The sequence below is a fragment of the Monocercomonoides exilis genome (assembly GCF_001643675.1).
Source record: "Monocercomonoides exilis strain PA203 chromosome Unknown scaffold35-1074681, whole genome shotgun sequence".
In the NCBI taxonomy this organism is placed as follows: domain Eukaryota; phylum Preaxostyla; order Oxymonadida; family Polymastigidae; genus Monocercomonoides; species Monocercomonoides exilis.
The window spans coordinates 818,946-839,552 of NW_027150580.1; the positions used below are offsets into that span (position 1 = coordinate 818,946).

At 37.7% G+C, this 20,607-nt stretch overlaps 2 protein-coding genes across 2 annotated transcripts; both read right to left on the reverse strand.

Moving 5' to 3' along the window:
• Positions 1–8,477: 8,477 nt before the first annotated feature.
• Positions 8,478–18,434, reverse strand: MONOS_9067 (putative cyclin-dependent kinase 20-like; the record flags this gene model as incomplete). Its single annotated transcript, XM_067879527.1, has 7 exons — positions 8,478–8,624; positions 8,786–17,123; positions 17,198–17,279; positions 17,388–18,068; positions 18,118–18,177; positions 18,244–18,340; positions 18,409–18,434. The coding sequence occupies 6 exons, from the start codon at positions 18,432–18,434 to the stop codon at positions 8,833–8,835; spliced, it is 9,237 nt and encodes a 3,078-aa protein (XP_067723985.1). The 3' UTR covers positions 8,478–8,624; positions 8,786–8,832.
• A 414-nt stretch (positions 18,435–18,848) lies between these two features.
• On the reverse strand, positions 18,849–19,831 carry MONOS_17882 (uncharacterized protein). Its single transcript, XM_067870846.1, has 4 exons — positions 19,670–19,831; positions 19,360–19,585; positions 19,313–19,315; positions 18,849–19,232 (listed from the first exon to the last, which is right to left on the reverse strand). The coding sequence occupies exons 1-4, from the start codon at positions 19,820–19,822 to the stop codon at positions 19,114–19,116; spliced, it is 501 nt and encodes a 166-aa protein (XP_067723986.1). The 5' UTR covers positions 19,823–19,831; the 3' UTR covers positions 18,849–19,113.
• Between the last annotated feature and the right edge of the window lie 776 nt (positions 19,832–20,607).

Genomic DNA, 20,607 nt, shown 5'->3' on the forward strand with positions numbered 1-20,607 from the left:
ATACCAAAAAAAAAAAAAAAAAAAGTAAGAAAGAAAGAAAGAAAGAAAGAAAGAAAGAAAGAAAGAAAGAAAGAAAGAAAGAAAGAAAGAAAGAAAGAAAGAAAGAAAGAAAGAAAGAAAGAAAGAAAGAAAAAGAAAAAGAAATGAAATGAAATGAAATGAAAAGAAAGAAAAAAAGAAAAAGAAATGAAATGAAAAGAAAAGAAAAGAAAAGAAAGAAAGAAAGAAAAAGAAAAAAAGCGGAGAGAGAGGAGAAGAAAATGTGAGAAAAGATGAATTAAGAAAAGATAAGATAAGGTAAGAAAAGAAATGAAAATGATACTGTTAAAGAACAAAAATAAAAGAAAAACCTTTGACAAACCACATGTGATTTAGGGGCTTGCAACTTTTTCAAGCAAAATTTTTGTCAAATGCTTAATAAATGTTTGACATTTTGTTTTATAACCAAAGCTATTCCAAAACAATTTTCGTTTGAGTTTGATGAACATTTAGACAGAACAAGCAAAACTGCAACAATCCTTGCAACCTGAGTGATAATAGTTTGGAGCGAATTCAACTCCACATGAAAGTGACTGACTTCGCTTGTTTGTGCTGTGCGAAATGTTGTGAGTTTCGCATGATTTCAAGAAAATATCGCATTGGTTCCTGCAGCATGGTCTTCAAGGTGTTTATCTATTATTTGTGAAGATGTCAAACTTGATCGGCGTTGAATGCATATTGACAAGTGGTTTTTGAGTTTCTCATGAGTAATTTGACTACTGTGGGGAGCTCGATGAGAAGTTTAAGGGGGTGAAGGAAGGCTGTTGTGTGTATTGTGTAGGAGTTGTTTAAGGATGTTGTGGTGGAGCCAGCGGCATTAAAGCCATGTTTGATTCCGTATTGAGACGGAAATAAGAGCGTGACTAAATGTGCACAGTTGGAGAAAGCATAGTTTATTTCTCAATGAGAACTTCTGGGACTCACTTGAGAGACGGAAAATACAGTTTCATGTTTAATTGTAAAAAGTCAGCAACTCTTGGAGATTTCCACATGTTTCATGTAAAGTATTGCAAGTTTTTAGTTTCCCGATGTTTTCACAGTGTTTGATAAGTTGTATTCAATAAGAAAGTAACTCTTGATTCATTGGTGGTTTTTATTCTTTTCAAGATGCACAAATTCACTTTTGACAAACAATCCGAGGAGTCTTTTTGCTTCAAACATGGGACTGAAAGGTGATTCGGTGGAAGAGATTTTCATTCTTCCATGAAAACGGAACGAATATTCTTTTAGGACTAACTGATTAACTGATATTTGTTCTTGTTCGTGGAAACTGTGTGCGCTGAATAATGCGCAGAGAAGAAAGCACTTTATCGTCCGGTCGAATAACGATAGATTGATGATGTCTTGAAGCAAGCTGATGTAGTTAACAATTAGTGCAAGTTTCCACATGAAAGTGAATGGTTCAGACAGAATGAGAGATCGATGGAACGAGAGAAACAGCGTCATTGAAATAGAAACCTTTCCGATGTCATCTCCATTCTCCATGTGAGAAATTAGAGAAATCACTGACCTCGATGCGCATTGAAAGGAGAAAGTGAATCTCTTCTCTGTCAACTTCATGATAAATATTGCACATTTCTTGCACAATTCAACGAAGTTGTCAGAAAAATTTCCGATGTTTTCCTTTATCTGGGCTTGAAGGAAATGAGCAAAGCAAAACAGATATATGATCATAGCAGAGGATGTCACGCTATTTTTCGACTCATCTTTAAAGTTTTGTGTGACATTGCACTTTTGGAATCTGCTTCTTTTCCATTGTTCTCCTCCATAAGTTCCCAGTCCAATCAGGTCATTAAGAACTCACCAGGTTAAAGAATGGTTCATGTCCTTTTCGTCTTTGTTAATGTTTTCTGAATTTTTCGTTTATTGTTCCAATTCAAGCAGTGCGTGGCTATATTCCTGAGAAATTGAATCCAGGCCTGGTCCCTTCAGGCTGGTTGAAGAATCACCTTCATTTCGTTTTTCTTTCCGATCTTCATGCAACACAAAGAATCAGTCCACCTTATCTGCGTCAAAATGATATATATATTGACTCATCCATTCGAAGATTGTCCCTGATAATTGTTAATTTGAGATTATTTATCTTCGAAATTTTTGGGTTTGCTTCATTTGCAAATGTCTTCTGTTACAGTCTCAAAATCAATCCTCTCTCCAGTTTCAATGGTGATTTTCTGTGTTCTCGCTGATTCCTTCTCGAAAAAATGTTGAATGAAAATCTGTTATTGAGTTCTTCCGTCAGGAATGCCAACTGCCTTAACATTGGCATTCCATTATTTGCCAATTCAATGAATCTCACTCATGGGTGATTAAGTGTTCTCTAACTTTGGCCTATGATTACTGTTGGAGAGGCATTGGATTATGGAATTAAAGAACGATATTTTTGATCTTGTGTTTCATAAAACGGATTTTGATATATTTGATTGCAAGTGTGACCATCAACATTTCCTCAAAGTTGGAAGACTTCAAATGCAAACTTTGGCTGAGTCGAAGGAGAAGATGGACAAAGTGTTGCCTATCAATAGAGCTGAAATATAGACTCAAAAATTAGCGTCTGTAGTGCAGATGGGTTTTATATTGCAAATGAGATTCAATGTTTCTTTTCTCAAATTCTCATTCTCACTTTTTGGGGAAAAAATTTGTTCATGGTTGTTAAGTTTAATATTATGTTGGGTTTGTTCCTCTGATATGAAGCATCTTTGTGGATGAACAGAGTCGTAACAATTGAGCTAATAAGCTTAATGAAATTTATCATTCCGGTGACAGCCAAATTATCTGTAAAGTTTATTGAATGTTTGGTATTCTTAAAAAAAGAAATGCAGTATTTTCTTTTAGCTTTGTGGAAATATATTTGTTTCTTCCATGTTTGTGTTTTTGCTGGAGATTGTTCATTTTTCTTTTGGCTTTGTTCTTTTGAATATTCTTGTTCAATCCTAGCTTGCAAACCCAATAATCTATTATTCACTAACACACCTGAAAGTTTTCAGGCTACTGAAGTTCTTTATCATCAAGTCAAAATGTGGCATGCACCTATAGTGTCACATAGTTTCAATTATCTGATCTTCCTTTCTCGTGAGCCGCAAAGATTTTCTCTGTGAATACTTTAGGCCAAAATCGAATCAATAGAATCTTAAGGTGCTCCGTCCGAACTTAAAAGACTGAAACATGATGAAGACAATGAAAACTTGTTATTGAAAGAATACAATGGAGTTGTCGTGTATCATTCATAACCCTTCCTGTTGTTCGAGCTTTTCCAATTCTCTGTGGTCTTTTGCATTAAAGAAAATGTAGGATATTGCTTTGTTCAACAGGTGAATGTCAAGGATTTGATAGTACTTCCCACTCAAAGTTCTGGCGAAGAATAAGAATAATTGAAACTTGCATCTCCATCTTCAGTTCATCAAAAAATGTCTTTGACGATACTGCATTCCATCATTTTCTCTCCATCTTCTTCTTCCTTATTCAAAGAGATGACTTATCTTTTTTGATTATCCTTCCAAACTTTACTGTTACAGACTCTTCGAACACCTGTTATTTTTTGATTTTTTATGTCACTTATTATCCATTTGACTTCATTTTTGAAAGAACTCAGTCCAACATTGTTTCAATTATTCAACAATATCTAAGTTATCTCTTTATCTGTCTCTGTTGTGTTGATTACAATTTTGTTCCTTCTGGAGATGACTCGAAACATCGTTTTGATATTTGACAAAAGTTTCTTCTGAAAAATGGTCGGTTCTGTGAAGGTCGAAAACAAGCTGTCAAGCGTGGAAAAATAGGTCTTATCATCAAAATCATAACTTCTCAAACCACAGAGCCTTCTGTATCATCTTTCAACGCTTTTGCAAATGAAAATTACTGTTCAGATAAGATAATGGAAAACATTTCTTCCTGAAATGCGTCACAAAAAAGAATGATTGTTAAAATCAATTTTTGTGTTCTTTCAATCCATTTCAGAGTGTGATAATTGATGCTTTTGCTTTTGAGGGGAATATTGTTCTGCTTTCCATATGATCGAAATGAGTGCGTATTAAATCCAGTTGAAGGGTCTCGGATATTCAAGTTGCTTTTTTGAGATGAACAAAGGAAGAGAAAAGCTTTTATAATAATACCGTTTCTGCTGAATGTGACGAGCTTGTCCATGTTCAAATATTGATTCAGTGTTTTCCGATAAGAAAAAGTTTGTGTTTTTGTATGAAGATCTTTCGTTGGTGTTGATGAGTTGTTCTGTGAGTAAAAATTTTGTTGATTATCATGCCGGTTGCTGAGAAGAAGTACTGCATCAGTCAATAGTTAAATGTTCTCACTCCTCCTGTCGATCCATTGAGAGCGAAAATGTGATCCAATCCTAACACAAGTCTTGTCAGTGGTTTCAATATCCGTTTCACTGTGTAATACTGAATTATTATTTGTGACTCGCACTCTCATAATTCGAGGCTTTGTCAGAAATGATTATTTTGGAGAATAAAGGAACTCTGAATTTTTATTGTCAGTTCATTTCTATTTGATTATTCAACTGCATAGATAAGAATATCAAAGGAAATTGATAAATCCGGTCTATCTGTGAACTCTCACTCTTTTTGAAAATTCGTATTTCTCAACGAGTTAGAAAAATAAAAGTGTAGTGATTCACACAGCAATGCATTCATGTTTAACGCATCTTTTTTTCCAAATTTAAATATGTTGAGTCGCATCAATAAAGAAATAATTTATTTTAATTTAAGAAAAACCTATATTTAATTAATTCAAACATTTCAAAAATACGATTAAATTCATCTTTGGAACATAAGACTCATTTTTCCAATGTGAGTGATTCTTTTTTGATTTCACACTTTTTCCATCAAAATTTTCGCACAATAAAATTTGTCGCAAATATTATGATATCAATCAAATGTTTTTGAAAATAACATAAATGCACTTCTCTGTTTTTCTGCAACAACATGTGTTGAAAAGACAACAATTTGAAAGCATGTTACGTGTAATTGAAAAGGATTTTGCAAATTTCTGTAAACCAGAATATAATTCTTTTACCGAAAAAATGTTTGAATTCAAAAATTATCACACATGAAATACACTACTATCGTTGTATTTTGCTTTTTCGGTAATTTGCTCTTGATGACGAAATGGGAAACCATTATTTTTGAAAAGCCAACACCAATATAATAACTTCTAAATTTGTTTTTGAAAACTCAGGAACATGAAAGAAAATTGATCACATGCATAAAAAAATTAAATTGAAAAGAAAAACACCACAAAGTTATTTATTTTATTGATTAAACATTTATTTCATAAATCGATTTGCAACAGTGAGTGGATAACCCGTGAAAATATGTTATTATGAAATATGATATTATCAAAAATAGAATCAACAAAATGTTCAATGTCAAGTGGAAAAATGAAAAACTTAATCGAAAGTGAAAACTCCTCACTCGGAGTTATCGATTTAGAGAATAATGTTGTTGGAAGAATAATTATCGACAATCGTTGTTGTTTCTCTAAAGTTTTTCATTTCAATTTACGGATTTGGAGAATAAGTTCCGGAATTTCTAAAAGAAACTTCAAAAGTCGATGGAGTCGATGTTTCAGATAATGCTTTCTTTATTTCTTAATGTGATTATATCTGGTTGAGACAGCATTACCGCGAACACAGTCTTTATCAAATGCGTAAATTATTTTTTTTTATATTTGCATTAACATATTTATCTAATTGCTGGACGATGTGTGAGGTGTGAGAAGGAGGAAATACAATATCGATCTTGTTTTTCTTTGCCTGTTTCAAATAATCTTTGTTCGTATGTGCAGTGGAGTCATCTATATGCAAGCATGCCAGAAAGTTAGATAACACAATAAGTACTTTTATTCCATCAATGGAATTTTCAAAAACAAAATTTTACCAGTTTGAAAAACAAAAATAAAACTATTTTTTTTTCTTGTGAAAATCAAAAAGAAGTTATCGTTGTTGGCTTGTGCATATTTCTGAGTGTTAAATTCAGAAAGATTGATCGCAGAAAGTCTTTCAATAATCTCCGTCAGCAGAAGAATGAAAAAGATAAAAAGATGAAGGAGAAATGTGTTTTTCATGAAATTGAACAGGGGTTGTCAGTTGAAAAAAAAAACTTTGTTAACAAGATTATTTTCCTTTTGATGAAAGTCTCATCAATATTTTTTATCTGTCATCGTTGACTGTTTCTCTTCTTTTTTTTCAATTCTCACAATTCTTTTAAATATGAATGAAAAACGAACAAAGCGATATGTTCAATTTTTTTGATGAGTATTCACATAAATCTTTTAAAGAAGACTCATAAATTGAAGAAATAATAGAAAATCACTATTATTTATATACAGCCTTTAAAATTTCTGCGTTCATTTATTTTTGAAAAATTAAAAAAAACTGCCCTATTTGTCACAAAAAAAGAATTAAATATTTGTAACAAAAAAATACAAACAGCATTTGTGTGATGCATTTCCGTTGTTGCTTTGAAATTGTGTTAATCTTTTTTTCTTCAAAAAGATATTCCATATAAGATGATATTTCTGGTTTTGTGAAAAAAAATATAGATTTGTTTCAAACTTTATCTGAAATTATATCATTAAAAGTCTTATATTCACATGTTAAAAAAATTAAGAAAATTGTTAAAATGAAGAAAAATAAAAGAAATCATTGAGTGGAACAATATTTATAAATCAAAAAATTTCGTCCCAAATGGGTAATTCTTTTTGAAAAGTCGCAAATGTTTAATTTTCAAATAAAAAAGAATTTTCATATTTTGCTCAAAATTTTGTTTGCATACACCAAACATCATTAATATGGAACTGATTTCTTAATAATGCTATTTCAAACATTCTAAAGAAGATTCGTGAGTGAAAACATAAATTTGAGTAAAATATGAACTTTTTGAGATATTTGAAAATTTAACATTTGCAACTTTTCAAATAATTTTGACACATTGGAAATAAAAAAAAAGTCTGCTTTGAGAACTTTGAAAAAAATAAAAAACAAACAAAAAAAAAAAAAAATAAAATAAAATAAAATAAAATAAAATATTTTAAGTTATTTTTCAAAAATATAATCAAAAACATTTTTTTTTTCTGAAATAGCAAATTAAAAATTTTGAAGGTTTCTGCAAAATTGTTTTCTTTTTAAAAATTATTCTTTTTTGTTGGAATGTTTGGATTTTTAAAAAATAATGTGAGAGATAAATTATTGATCCACATTTGCTTTATTCAAACCAATGAAACAAAAATAAGCCTTTTTGTTGTTTTCTGTGTGTTTTTAAACATCAATAATAATAAAAAATCGAAAAACTCTAAAGTTAAGTCGAAAGTTCGAAAAACTTCATATTTTCAAAAAGAAAACAAAAATCAATTAATAACATTAAACATTTTTGTTGTTGATATTTCAATGATTTTTCTTCTCTTTTCGGATTAAAATTCTGTGCTTTCTAAAGTCCAATTACTAATTTTTTAAACATGAGAGGAATTCTGACATATTTTTTATCTTATGTCAATTGAAATCATACTTCTTTACAGAAAATTTGCTAAAAAATTTTTTTTGTTTTTTTGTCCAGTTTCATGAAGAATGATAAATACCAGGGAAAGATGTAACATATTTGGTCCCTATTTATGTCGTGAAATAATATGAATATATCACCAAATTTGATACCCTCTAATGAAAACATTCTTCGAATGTTGTTTAAAGTTTAGAAATAATATGTTTTTTTTGTTGAAAAGCCCTATCAAAACATTATTAAAAATCATAATCACTCAAATGGAAAGAAAGTTTTATTCATTATTTTTAGTGTGTTTTTAAAATAACACAATAAAGATGATAAAATATCTTTTGATTATGTTCAAAACAACAATTAAACCAAAGGATTTTATAATTAAAGTTAAATAAAGAAAGAAATTGTTTGGAGAATGAAGAAGAAAATTTATGTTCATGTCAATTTTTGAAAATTATGGTTCAATTTTTTGTGATATTACTGAAATTCACAACTAATATGTAAGTTTTTGAAACTCAACAACACATTTATTAATCGAATTATCAACAATAGAGTATTTTTAAGAAATAATTAATGATGTTTTCTGTAAAAATATTTCGGACCCAATAAGTTACACTTTACCAATACCAGTATTCACTTTCTTGTTTTGTGTTTCATTATTTCCAAATACTCATTTCTTGTTGAAGGAAACAAATGCTTTAAGTTTTGTTAAAGTTGATTTTTGAGTTTTTTTTGATTCGAAATCAACAAAATTTGCAGAAAACAACATGAACATTACCGATCATATTCACAAAAACAAAAAAATAATGTTATTTTTCAATAGAATACTGTTTATCAAACATATGAAATTTTGAAAGTTTTTCGATTTTGATTGAATGTTTTTCGACTTTGAATAGTTTTTGGTGTATATTTTTGAGCATAAAACATAAAATTTTTGAATTTTTTTTTTTTTTTTTTTTTTTTTTTTTTTGAAAAGCATTCTCAAATGCAAAAGTTCTATTGGTTCGATTGACAATGAGATCAAAACTTTTGTGAAATAATGTCATATTTACAAAATACATTGAAATTAAATATTTTTACTAAGTCCTTAGATAGTTAAAAAGAAATAAATATTAAATGATTAAAAGGAGGAAATAGATAGGATGAACAGCTTTATAAAAATAAGCAAAATAATATAATCAATTCAACGCAGAGTAATTGTCTCTAAAAGTGGGGGAGGAAAAAAAAAAATACAAATGTTAACACACAATGAAATAAAAAGCGTTCCGAAAGAAACGAAATCTTTCGGAAAGCATTATCGTTGAACTGTCGTTGAAGCAACGCCCACAAATGCGTGAGGATTCGGAGAGACAGTCGAATATGCAGAAATGACACCTTCTGTGGCTGACACAACAGTCACGCAGGTTCCTCCTCTCTGAGACACCTCCCAGTTCTTCACCTCTTTTTTAGCAGAAGGACACGAACGGCTAGTCGGATGCTTGTGTCTTTTGGCGGCTGAGTCGTGTTCTTCTGGCTGAAGAGGAAGTGGAACGTCTTCATCGACAACAGGAAGATGCGAGGGAAGAGTTGAAGAATGATCCGCATGTGATGGACTCAAAGAATTCGAAGAAGAAGAAGAAGAAGACTGTGAAGATGCAGATTCTCTCAAAGAACGCACAGAAGGATGGGGCTGCGCGTCTGCTGGACCAGCCAAAGAAGACAGTTCAGCATCAAATGAACCGTCATCTTCGACTCTTTCCAGCTGCTGCAGGCCGCGGGAGAACTGCATCAGCTTCCCATTGATCACTGTTCTGACTGTCTCTTCTCTATCTCTCTTCCTCTGGCTGAGCAGCGCTGAGACACTAACGCCTTCGTTGGAAGAACAGTTTTCAGTCTCTTCGATGAAAATTGAATCCTCCAGTGTGATGTCGACAGAAGGCGTAGAGAGCGTCTGCCCGCCGAGAAGAGGTACCAGATAGACAGTGCTTCGGCGGGGGATACCATCTGCAGGCACGAAATAGGTGCCTACACGACAGCCAACGACGGCAAAGAGAAGCAGATCGACATGGATTGACACACGCACCTTGCCATATGGACACAGAAGAGATGGAGAGAGAGAAGAAGAAGAAGAAGAAGAATGAGAAGAAGAAGATGATGATGATGAATGTGTCAATGAAGTTGGAGTGAGGGCGATTGTGACGTGAAATGGGAAAGGCTCGGCAGAAACAACAGTTTTTGGATGAGAGACAGAAGAGAAGATGCTCAAACGAGGATGATGGATGAGTACTTTTGGTATGGAAGATTGGAAGGAAGAAGTGGAGGTCAATGATGAAGATGAAGTCAAAGAAGAAGAGGAGGAGGAGGATGAAGAAACAGAAGAAAGGGAAGAAGGAGCTGTTGATGGGAAGATGGATGAAGCATCCTTTGTGTCAGGCTGTGATGTATTTGGTGGAGCAGTCGGGGTGACAGAAGAAGCAGAAGAAGGAGAAAAGACCAGCGGAGTGAGAGAAAGTGGTGATTTAACTTGGGAAGACGAGGCAGACGAAGCAGAAAGCGATGAAATGGTGCTGGTGCTACTGCTGTCACTGCTAAGATCCAATGCTCCTTGTTGACTGCTGGGCAGAGAGGAGGAAGGCTGAGAGAGAAGAGAAGGTGTGGAGGAAGAGGCAGGTGCGAGTGAGAATGAGAGATCAGAGGCGCCAATGGGGAGCGTCTCTGGTTTCAGAGAAGGAGAAGAGGAGGAGAAGGATGGATGAGGAAGTGGCTCATTCATTGGATGGATGCTGTCTGAGGAGTCTGGTGTTGTTGTTGCAGAAGCAGAAGAAGAAGAAGAAGAAGAAGAAGAAGAAGAAGGAAGAGAAGAAGCTGAATGTGAATGTGATTGATGTTGATGCTCTTTCTCTTCTTGTGCTGTTTGTGGTGTTGGCAGAGGTGTTGGAATGGGTAATTTGAATGCGACACGGTGTGTTACTCGAATCTTCCCTGTCTGTTCAACTGTGGCTGTCTGGAACCCGTTTTTGATGAGCGAAAGTTGTGGAACATTGTCTTTGTGCTTGTTGGGCTGTATTTCATTAGAAAGTGTGGAATGCTCTTCTTTTTTGATAAGTTCATCAACATTTGAAGTAAGAGTAGAAGAAGAGGAAGAGGAGGAGGAAGAGGAAGAAGAAGATGATGATGATGATGGAATCAAAGAAGTGCACGGAAGCGGTGTGGGCTGATCAGCAGAGCTGTCATTCCCATTCTGTTTAGACTGCCCAGCCAGCATTCTTCCATCGCCAATATCTCTTCCTTTGAGCGAGTGCAGCACACTTTCGTCGTCCATCGACAGCTCCTTCCTCTTCTCCCTTTCGATTGCTGCCTTCTCTTTCTCCTTCCGCTCCATCTCCTGCGCCTTCTCCAGCGGCGTCTGCAGTTGCGAGTGCACCCTCGTCTTCTTCGGCTCTGCTACAGCCGTTGAACGAGCAGAAGACGCCTTCAGAGCATCTCTGCTGAGCACAGCTGTTGCCCTGCCAAAGTTCGGAGGCAGTGGATAATCATCATCGCCTTCGTCGTTCTTCCCTTTCTCCTTCGAAAGCATTGCCAGTGACGCCTTCTGCTCCTCTCTCTCTTTCTCCTTCTGCCTCTCTTTCTCCTTCTCTGCCTTCCTCCTCTCCACTTCCTCCACAGTTCTCAGAATCTCCTCCTTTCGCGTGTTTTCCTCTTCGTCCAGCATTTCACCATACAAAAACTGCACATTCACCGCAAATACACTCCGCACAACTGCTGCCTCGCCTTTCCCATCAGCCACAATTCCTTTCTTTCTCAATGAAAGAGCTCTTTCCTTCGCCTCGTTCTCATCGTCTGCTTCTTCTTCATATACTCCACTTATCCCAAACACACCCCGTTTCCTCCTCAAAAGCCCCGCAATGCCTTTTTCTCCGCTTCTCTCTCTATCTCCTGATACCCCCAGATCTCCCTCCCTCTCTCCCCTCTCTCCATCTCCTCCTCCTCTCTCTCCTCCTCTCATTCCTCCTTCCTCTCTCGCTGCCTTCATCCGCTCTTTGTCCATTGCTGCCTTCGTGCTCTGCTTCAGCTTCGCCTGCAGAGACTGCAGATAGCTCGTCTTCAGTGTCTGCGCACCAGAACTGCCTCCAACAGACAGAAGAGGGCCTGTTGAGAGACCCTTCCGAGTGAAAGGAGACTCGCCACGAAGAGTGCCACCGAGGAAGAAGGAAGAGGAAGTTGAAGATGAGGAAGAGGACGATGATGAAGTGGATGAATTGGCAGCAGGAGAGGAAGAAGAAGAAGAAGAAGAAGAAGAAAGAGGAGATGTCTTTGGAGAGCTCAATGCAGATGCAGCTGTTTGGGATGAGTTGATTGAGGCGTTTGAGCTGCCAGCTGATCCTGTGCTTGCATAGCTCTTCACACTTCCTGTGTCACTCACTTCTTTCTCTTCTTTCTCTTCTGCCGCTTTCTCTTCAGCTTCTGCACGTCTTCTTTCTTCTTCTTCTCTTTCTTCTTCTTCTTTCGCCTTCTCAATCATCTTCAAAAGCGCTGTTTCTTCCTTCTCGTCGCTGTATGCAACAGCCAAAAGAGCATTCTGATAGATTTTGTTGAGTGTCTTCTCAAAAGATGAATGAGATGGTTTTTCAATGGAAGAAGAAGAAGAAGATGATGATGATGCAATAGGTTCATCAATTGTTGTCTCACCTGTTGAAAGATCAGTGCTTGTTGAGGTAATTGAAGAAGAAGGAAGAGAAGAAGAGGAGGAAGAGGAGGAAGAAGAAGATGATGATGAAATTGATGAAGAATCTGTTTTGTGAGAGAGACGAGCGAATGAAGTGGAATGAAGAGCAGAAAATGGACAAGGGTCTGTTTGAACAAAGCGAAGGAGATAAAGAAAAGATGCACTTTGAGTGGGCATCAGGCTTAACTTACAAGCAGAAGAAGAAGAAGATGATGATGATGATGATGAAACTGATGATGAAATCAGAGAGAAATAGAGAGAATATGATGAAGAAAGCGCACTTGGGATGGCGAGAGTGAGGAGCGGGTCAGTTACAATCACAGGGACAGACACCATCGACCGCACAAACACAGACAGATACATCAGCTGTGTGTGGGACGAATGGGGCGATGTTCTGACACTCGAAACAGCATTCGAATGAGAAGAAGAAGAAGACGAGGCATATGGATTGCTTCTTACACGCCTGGGGACGGGGAAGCAGGAGAAAGAGACAGAAAGAGGAGAGGCAAAGCGGAGGGTGACCGCAGAAGTGACTGTGTAGTTCTCGTGCTGCTGTGTCTTGTATCGCAGTCCAACATTCATCCTCACTTCTTCCCCGTCTCCACTCAATGCCATCCTCCTCTGTGTCTCGAGTGTGTCTATGAATGAGCTCACAAGCTCTGCTTTCTTCTCATCCTCCACAAGCTGCCTCTGCTGCTGAATGAGCTGCTGCTGCTGGAGCTTCTGCTGCTGTGCAATAGAAGCACCGTCGGGTGTCTGTTCTCTTTCTCCGCGTGGCGAGAAGGCAGAGCCGGGCTTTGAGAAGGCAGACTTTGTGGGCGAAGAAAAGGGGATGGTGGAGAAAGCACGCTGGTGTGTCAGAGGAGGCTGTTTGGATGATGAAAGGAGGAAAGAGTTGGGAGAATTGGTAGTAAATGTGGAGTTGGCAGAAGGAGACAAGTGCGCAGGTGAATGGCGTGTGGAAGAGGAAGTGAACGGAGAAGAGGGGGAAGAAACAGAAGGCGACTGGCGGATCTGAGAAGAAGAAGAAGGCGAAGGAGAGAGAGGCAACGGAAGAGGAAGAGGAAGAGGAGCAGAAAGAGGCAGAGGCTGAGGAAGAGAAAGAGAAGGAAGGAGCACACGGCGCACTGTCCAGATGGGAATGATCCATCGGACACGCGAATAAGGTGGGATGACAGGGAGGGTGATGACAGCTGGCAGAGCATCGCTGAACTCCACAAAAAGCGGCGCATCTGAATGGAACGAGGAAGAAGACGGGAACAGAGTCAGACTGCGCCCGCGAGTGGAGCTGGGGCCTTTGTATTTGCTGAGCAAAAGACTGTTTGCCTTCGAAGCAGGATTCGCTTTCTTTCCATCTCCCTTTGCGAAATCTGCGTTTTCTTGAGCATCTTCTGATGTGCCCTGGAATAGTTTGTTGCGCAGGGCAGTTCTGTTTATCTGCTGCTGCTTCAGAAGTTCTGAACGTGGGTCGCTCAAAGTCAAAGTGCCGCTGACGATTCCTTCGCTTCCAGTGAAGACAGACACGACAAGTGGCTGCAAGGGATCTGTCTCTTTGTGCTTCAACACAACAGAAGAAGAAGATGATGATGATGATATATTTTGTTCATCAAATTTATCAAGTTTTGAGCAGCTTCTGTTTAGTCTGGCTTGATCATCTGCATTCTCATTGCCATTCTTCACAGCAGCACAACTGCTTTTGATCGGTCTGTGCAACACAGGAAACAGATGCCCCGGTGACGATATGACCACTTTTGCTTGTGGTGAGCACTTCTTCACCACAAACGACAGGTCCTGCCCTTGCAAGTGGCGTGGGGCTGTGTACAGTCTGAGGGCGCCGACGTGCAAGTTCAGCTGCTCCACACAGAACTCTCCGTCGGGCAGACCCCGCACGTGGAAGCTGAGTGTGTTGAGACCTGGGCGCAGGCCGTGCGGGAGGACAAGCGTTGTCACCCACGACTTCTTCAGCTGGGAGGGGTCGAGGGTGTCGGTGGTGCCTGGCTGAGAGGGAGAAGAGAATGAATTTTGTTTGGAGGATGAAGAAGAAGCAGACTGGGCAGAGCGAATGGAGGAGGAGGCTGAAGATCCGATTGGAGAGAGCATTCTTTCGTTGAGGGAGATGGCATTCACAGAGATGCATGCACGCTCAAAGAGGAAGTCACAAGGGAAAGGTGACTCGATGTTGACTTTGATGACAGCTGTTCTGCCAAAGTGAAAAGTCTTGTCTGGCGGAAGCACAAAACGAGGGGTGAAGAGGCAGAACATTTCGTAGTTGGCTTCAGCTGTCAGCTTCTGCTTGGCAGTTGTGCAGAGTCCAGTGATGAAGGATGTGACGGTGTCTGCAAAGGAAGTGGAGAGAAGATTTGCTTCTGGTGCTGGCAATGCAGGGGAAGGAGAAGGAGAAGGAGAAGGGCAAGGGGATGGTGAGGGAGAAGGAGAAGGGAATGAAGAAGAAGTGAGACTTGGAGAGGCAGTTAATGAGAGTGTGGAAGCAGCAGTTGCGCCGCTTCCTCTCTTGTCGTCTTTAGCCTTCACAACAGTCATCTCCTTATCGACTGCTGTGTCTGCCCTTGCCTCGTTCTTCAGCTCTGCCAGGATGTCCAAGCAGAGCCTCACGTATTCTGTGTAATGATGTAGTCTTCGCTGGCACTTCACCAGTCGCACACACGCAGACGTGTACAGCTCGGTCCAGTGTGCCTGCAGATACACTTTGGACAGCACTTTGTAGAGCGACTCAGCTTCTTCATAGCGCTTTGTGTAATAATAGACATCAGCAGACTCTTCGTCAAGTGTGTTCAGCTGTCTGTCGCGGGGGATGTTTGGCTGTTTGTCCTGCATGGCGCTCATCTGCTTCTCCCGCGGGATGTTCGACAGCTTCTTCACTGCCTCGCGGGTGAGCGACAGAAACTCGTCGAGGAAGTTCGGGAAGGAGGCGAGGGCGTCGATGAGGCGCGGGTTGGTGAGCACGTTGGCTGAGGAGGTGCTGGGGAGAGGGGAGGTGTGGAGGAAGGGGGACATGGTCTGTAACAGATGGGGCACTTGAGAGGAAGGAGAGGATGATCTGGTGGTTGATGGAGAGAGAACACGAGAGGGAGGAGGAGTGGCTGCACGGAGTGAGGATGACACAGAAGAAGAAGACGGAGATGATGATGAGGAGGAGGAGGAAGGGGAAGAAGGGGAAGAAGGTGATGTGGAATGAGAAGGAGATAGCTGAGATGATGAAACAGGAACAGTTGAAACAGAAGAAAACACAGAAGAAGAAGAAGAAGATGATGATGATGAAGGAGACAAAGTGAGTGAAGGTGAGAGTGTCTCCAGTTCCGTCTGTCTGTTTGGGTGTGGCTCAAACACCATTGCCATCTGCGTGGCACCTCTTTCACCGTTCTTTGCAGGAATGTCTGTGATCGTGTAGAGGTACCTCGGCACCGTCGACACAACTGCATGCGAAAGAGTGCGTGAATGGAGCAGCTTGCTCTTCAGGATGTCTTCAGCTGTCACTCCTTCTTCGTCATCGAGATCGGAGTCGTAACCGTCTTCATCATCTTCGTCTTCGTCTTCGTCTTCTTCATTGCCTGCCTCTTTCGTGTTTGTGCATGTGCTTTCTTTTTGATTGATCTGGTTGTTTTCATTTGAGTTCTCTTTGTTTGAGTTGCTTTGTGTATCTTCTTCTTTTCCTTTTTCTTCTTTGTTGGTAACATCTTCTGTATCTTTACCCTTTCCATTCTCCGCCAAGCACTCTCTTCTCATTTTCCTTGCTTTTTTCCTCTTCTTCTCCTCCTCTTCCTCCAGCAGCGCCTTCTGCATGATGTCAGTGGGGTCTTCGTATCCCAGCAGCTTTCCCAGCTCCACCAGGTGCGAGCGCGCCATCAGGTACATGTCTCCAATGAGGATGATGATGCGCATCTGGTCTGCCACATCCATCGAGTCCAGCCCGTGCGTCAGAAAGACAGTCGCATCCAGCGCACACGAATAGCCCCAGCTGTGCACAAACACGGGGCCCCGCGAGCGCAGCACACCCAGCAGCGACTCGATGTCCCGCCGCAGCGTCCGCGCGATGCTTTTGAACTGGCCCGTCAGCCACTGCAACTCATACTGCCTCCGCAGCAGATACACCCTCGAGTCAAACTTCGTGGAACTTGCTTGCTTGAAACTAAGCACTGTCCCTGGAACCCCGGCTGACGTGAAGGGATTCAGCATGTCGTTCAACTGCTGTGGGTCGAAGTCAGGGATCGGGTCGTTCATGGATTGCTTGTTCATTCCAACATATATCTCGCACGCCTTTTTGAAAAATGCATACTGTTGATAAAGATACCCCAGCTTATCCTGAAGAATTTTTTGTTCAATTCCAAACAAGTTCCCGCTTATGTTTTTTTCATCATTTTGAATTTTTTGTAGTCTGTTGTCAAAAACAGATCCAATACGTTTTGCAAGACGTTTTGTAAGTTCAGCAATGTCAGCTTCAATTTCTGAAGGAGAAGCAAATATATCGAGTTTGAATGCATGGTCCTTTATATCACTTGTAAGCCTATTAAAAATTGATTTGGCTTTCTTTGGATTTTCTGCAGTTGCAGGATTTGTGAGTTGAATGGGGATGTATAAAACCATCCATTCCTGATCATTTTTATCCATTTCTGAGATGGGAGCTTTTAAAAGACTTGTATAGAAATACTTATATTTACTTTCATCGTCGACAGTGAATAGATAAAGCACCAGATGAGGAAGAAAATGAGACGGAAATCCATTTGATTGATGATCATAAATCATTGCAGGATGCAACAAAGAAATTTTTTCATTTATCGATGCAAGTTTGACGTTTCTCAATGAAAGAATGTCATTTTCATATCTCTGAATGTATGAACGAAGTTGGCAAAGATCTTGCACAGCTGTAAAAATAAAATAAATTTTGCAAAAATTGTTTCAACGATGTTTCCCCAACTAAAATCAAAAAGCGTCATACATATAACGATTTGTCCTTGAACGTTGACAATCTCTTCGAATGTGGATAACGATTTACGAGAATTTTGGCTGGTCATTCTGATCTGAATTCGCATAATTAAATTATTCACGTAAACTATATTCATCAAATATTTATGAATGAAGTGTTTGAATTTCTAAACAAAAAAGGAAAAAGGAAAAATGTCATTAACTTCTGGAAGTGGAGGTGAAGTGAACCATTCGTCTTGAAGAAGAGATTCAGCAGACGGTCTTTGAGATGCAGAATAAACAAAAATTCGCTCCAAGAAACGAATTGCAAGAGAAGTTGAAGAGGGTGAAGCGCTTAACGAAGAGGAGCGAGTTGCAAAAGAAGGTGAAGTTGAAGAAGAAGTTGGTGTTGAGGAAGATGCAGATGATTGTGATGAGGAGGACGATTCAGGCTGATGAGTGCATGAAGCAGCAGAAGGGATGATTGAACTTAAAGGAAGGGGAAGCTCTTCAGCGTGGAATTCTATTTTTCCATAATCAGGAAAGCTTTTAAGTTCAGGCCATGTTTCAGGTTTTGGCATGCCAAAAGTGGAAATGACTTTCACAAGCTGGTCGATGTCTGATTCTCCTCGGAGAAATTCAAAGCCCAAAAACAGTTCTGCGCATATACAGCCAACTGACCAAATGTCTATTGAGAATGTAGAAGACCGAGATCCAAACAAAAGAGAAGGTGAACGATAAAAACGTGAAGCGACTTTGTATGAAAGCAAGGGCTTTGAAACTGAAGATGAAGAAACAGAAGCAATTTTTGAAGAAGAACTTGAAGTGGATTGAACGTCAGTTTTTTTGGTATTCTGTTTTGTTGCTGAAGAAAGATATTCAGGAGGAACAATGCGAGAATGGCCCTGTAAAACTCAAATTATAAAAATATCGATTTAACCAATAACAGCATACAAAATCTCCAATTTTGATGACTCCATCTTGGGAAATAAGTATATTGGACGGTTTGAGATCCTATGAAAAAGTATTGTAAATTTTTTGCATTTATTCATTTATTAAATCATTGCTAAAAAAACTAACCCTGTGAATAACATCTTTAGAGTGACAATGAGCGACCCCTCGCAAAATCATCAGAACTATTCCTTTTATTTTAGACTCGGGAAGCGGATAGGTCAATCTTAAAATTAACAAATTAAAAAAAAATTATGTTGAGTAAAAAATTCAAAAAAAAATGGCGTTTCAAACTTTCGAAGTGCTTTCCAAAGATCCATCTTACAGTATTCAAACACAAAAACAAACTTTGTCTTATAACTGAAAAAGTCTAGTAATTTTATAATCTGCACAAGAAATGAAATCTTCATTTAACAATAACAAAAATATACATTATGGTGATTGAGCCTCAAAAGGGAATCAAGCTCTCTTTTGTAGCATGTTGTTTGCTCTTCGGTTTTGGTGTTTTTTAATACTGTTTTCATGGCAACAAGTTGTCTCGTTCTAAGATCACGGGCCTTATACAATTCACCAAAGGCTCCATAGCCCAAGCGCGAAATAATTTGATATTTTTCCATATATCAAATATTTAAAATTTCTTTCAAAGTGTATAAATCAAAAAATCAATTTCTTTTCACAAATTTTTATTGAGAAGCAAATATGGGTTAAAATATAAAAAAAGAAAGAAGCAAGCAAGCAAATGAAATTTTTGTCTTTAAGAATTTAGCTAAAAATAATGCTCTTTGGTGATTAACTTAATGAAATTTATCGCAAAATTCCATTTGTCTATGTTGAAAATAAACAAGAAGATAAGATAAAAAGTAAATCCTTAATATCATGCATTTGTCGGTTAAATGCAGGGGCATATCACAAATTATAAATGAATTGCTCCATATTTTCCTTTGAAACTTGAATTAATATACTCCTTGCAAAAGGAGCCCTTTTATCGCTTTTCTTTTCTCAATCTGGGGAAAATAGTTTTTCAACAACTGTCTCTTTCAAATTTTCCATTTTTTCATCAATTTCATCTTTCATCCTGATTTCCAACTTTTTCAGTTCGACCCCAAGAACATACTTCACTGTGTATAAAAAAAGAGAAATAACAGAAAAATAATATTGAAAGTACATAAATTTCATTTGCAAATAACAAAAGAAATACTGCCTGCAAAAGAAATGACATATTTCAAAATACAAATAAATGCACACAATCCGATGAATTCAGCTGATGTCCGCTCAGCAAGTAAGAATCGAGCATTTTTTTCCCAAAATACACCGAAAAGTGGCTAAGTTGACGATGGAAAGCTGCAGCATCTGATTCATTCAGAAATTGTAATCCGATGATCTCCCTCAGGTACGAGTGGATGATCAAGAATGTTGGAGTTTGCAAATAGTATACCAAAGATGGAGTAATATCAATCACCATCCCAACTGGCTTCTCCCCGCAAATCACAACAAAGATAATACAGATATGAAGTATTTCAATGTGAAAAGGCAAGAGACAACTTGTCTTGCAAACCTTAACAGCTCTTGCATCCACATAGTAAACGTCAGGAGATGACCTACCCTCGAGTATAACAATAGAAAGAATTCCCATGCATTGGCTCAGTGTTTTCCATTCGCCATCTTTTTGAAGAAACCCTCTAGAAGCACAAGAAAAATAAACTTTCATTGATGAAATTTTAAATGTGGGAGAACATTTCAGAATCACAGCGAAATATTTGCCATAAAAAAGTGCACGCAAAAGAAATAGATGATGCGTATTGATAAAAAGCACACCGAATAGCAAAAAATGGAAATAACAATATTTCTTTTTTGAAGAAAAAATTCAATAAAACCCCAGTTTTCATTTTGCAGTCATAAAACAAACATTTATCGTAACAAAAAAACTGTTAAAAACACATTTGTTAATGAAATGCAAACGCTTCATTTTTCATTGCTTTTATATTTACTAATTTATTTATTAATTTATTTATTTGTTTGGGTTTTTTTTTTTTTTTTTTTTTTTTTTTTTTTTTTTGTCTGTTTGTTTGTATGTTTGTTCAATTGTGTGAACTCATTCAAAAAAGAAAAAATATGAACACTTTCAAAATTTTATTTTTCCATTATTAATCATTGATAAAGAAACTTGAACAAATTCTGCAAGCTTGATAAAAAAATTGATTTCTGTGACTTGTTCTCATTTTTGTTTTTTATTCTAAAAAATAGAATTTGTGAGAATAAAATACTTTATTTGAATCTTCTCGAAATTTGAAAAAATATTTAAATTGGTGGTTTTATCTTTTAAAAAAAAATTCATTTTAATGAAATAATCAGGCTCACTAAAATGTGGAATTTTTGATTCGTTGCAGCATTTGTCAATTCATATAAAAAAATGTTTATTATTATTCAAAACAATTACTCTGTTTCTTTTTCCAATTTTGAGTGATTTTTGAGTTTTTTTCACAACATTCATAT

Excerpts from the sequence above, each read along its gene's own strand:
- MONOS_17882 (XM_067870846.1), bottom strand. The coding sequence starts at position 19,822 with ATGAAAGTTTATTTTTCTTGTGCTTCTAGAGGGTTTCTTCAAAAAGAT. Across the intron at positions 19,586-19,669 it reads TGGATGCAAGAGCTGTTAAG|CCAGTTGGGATGGTGATTGA; the intron begins GTTTGCAAGACA and ends TGCGGGGAGAAG.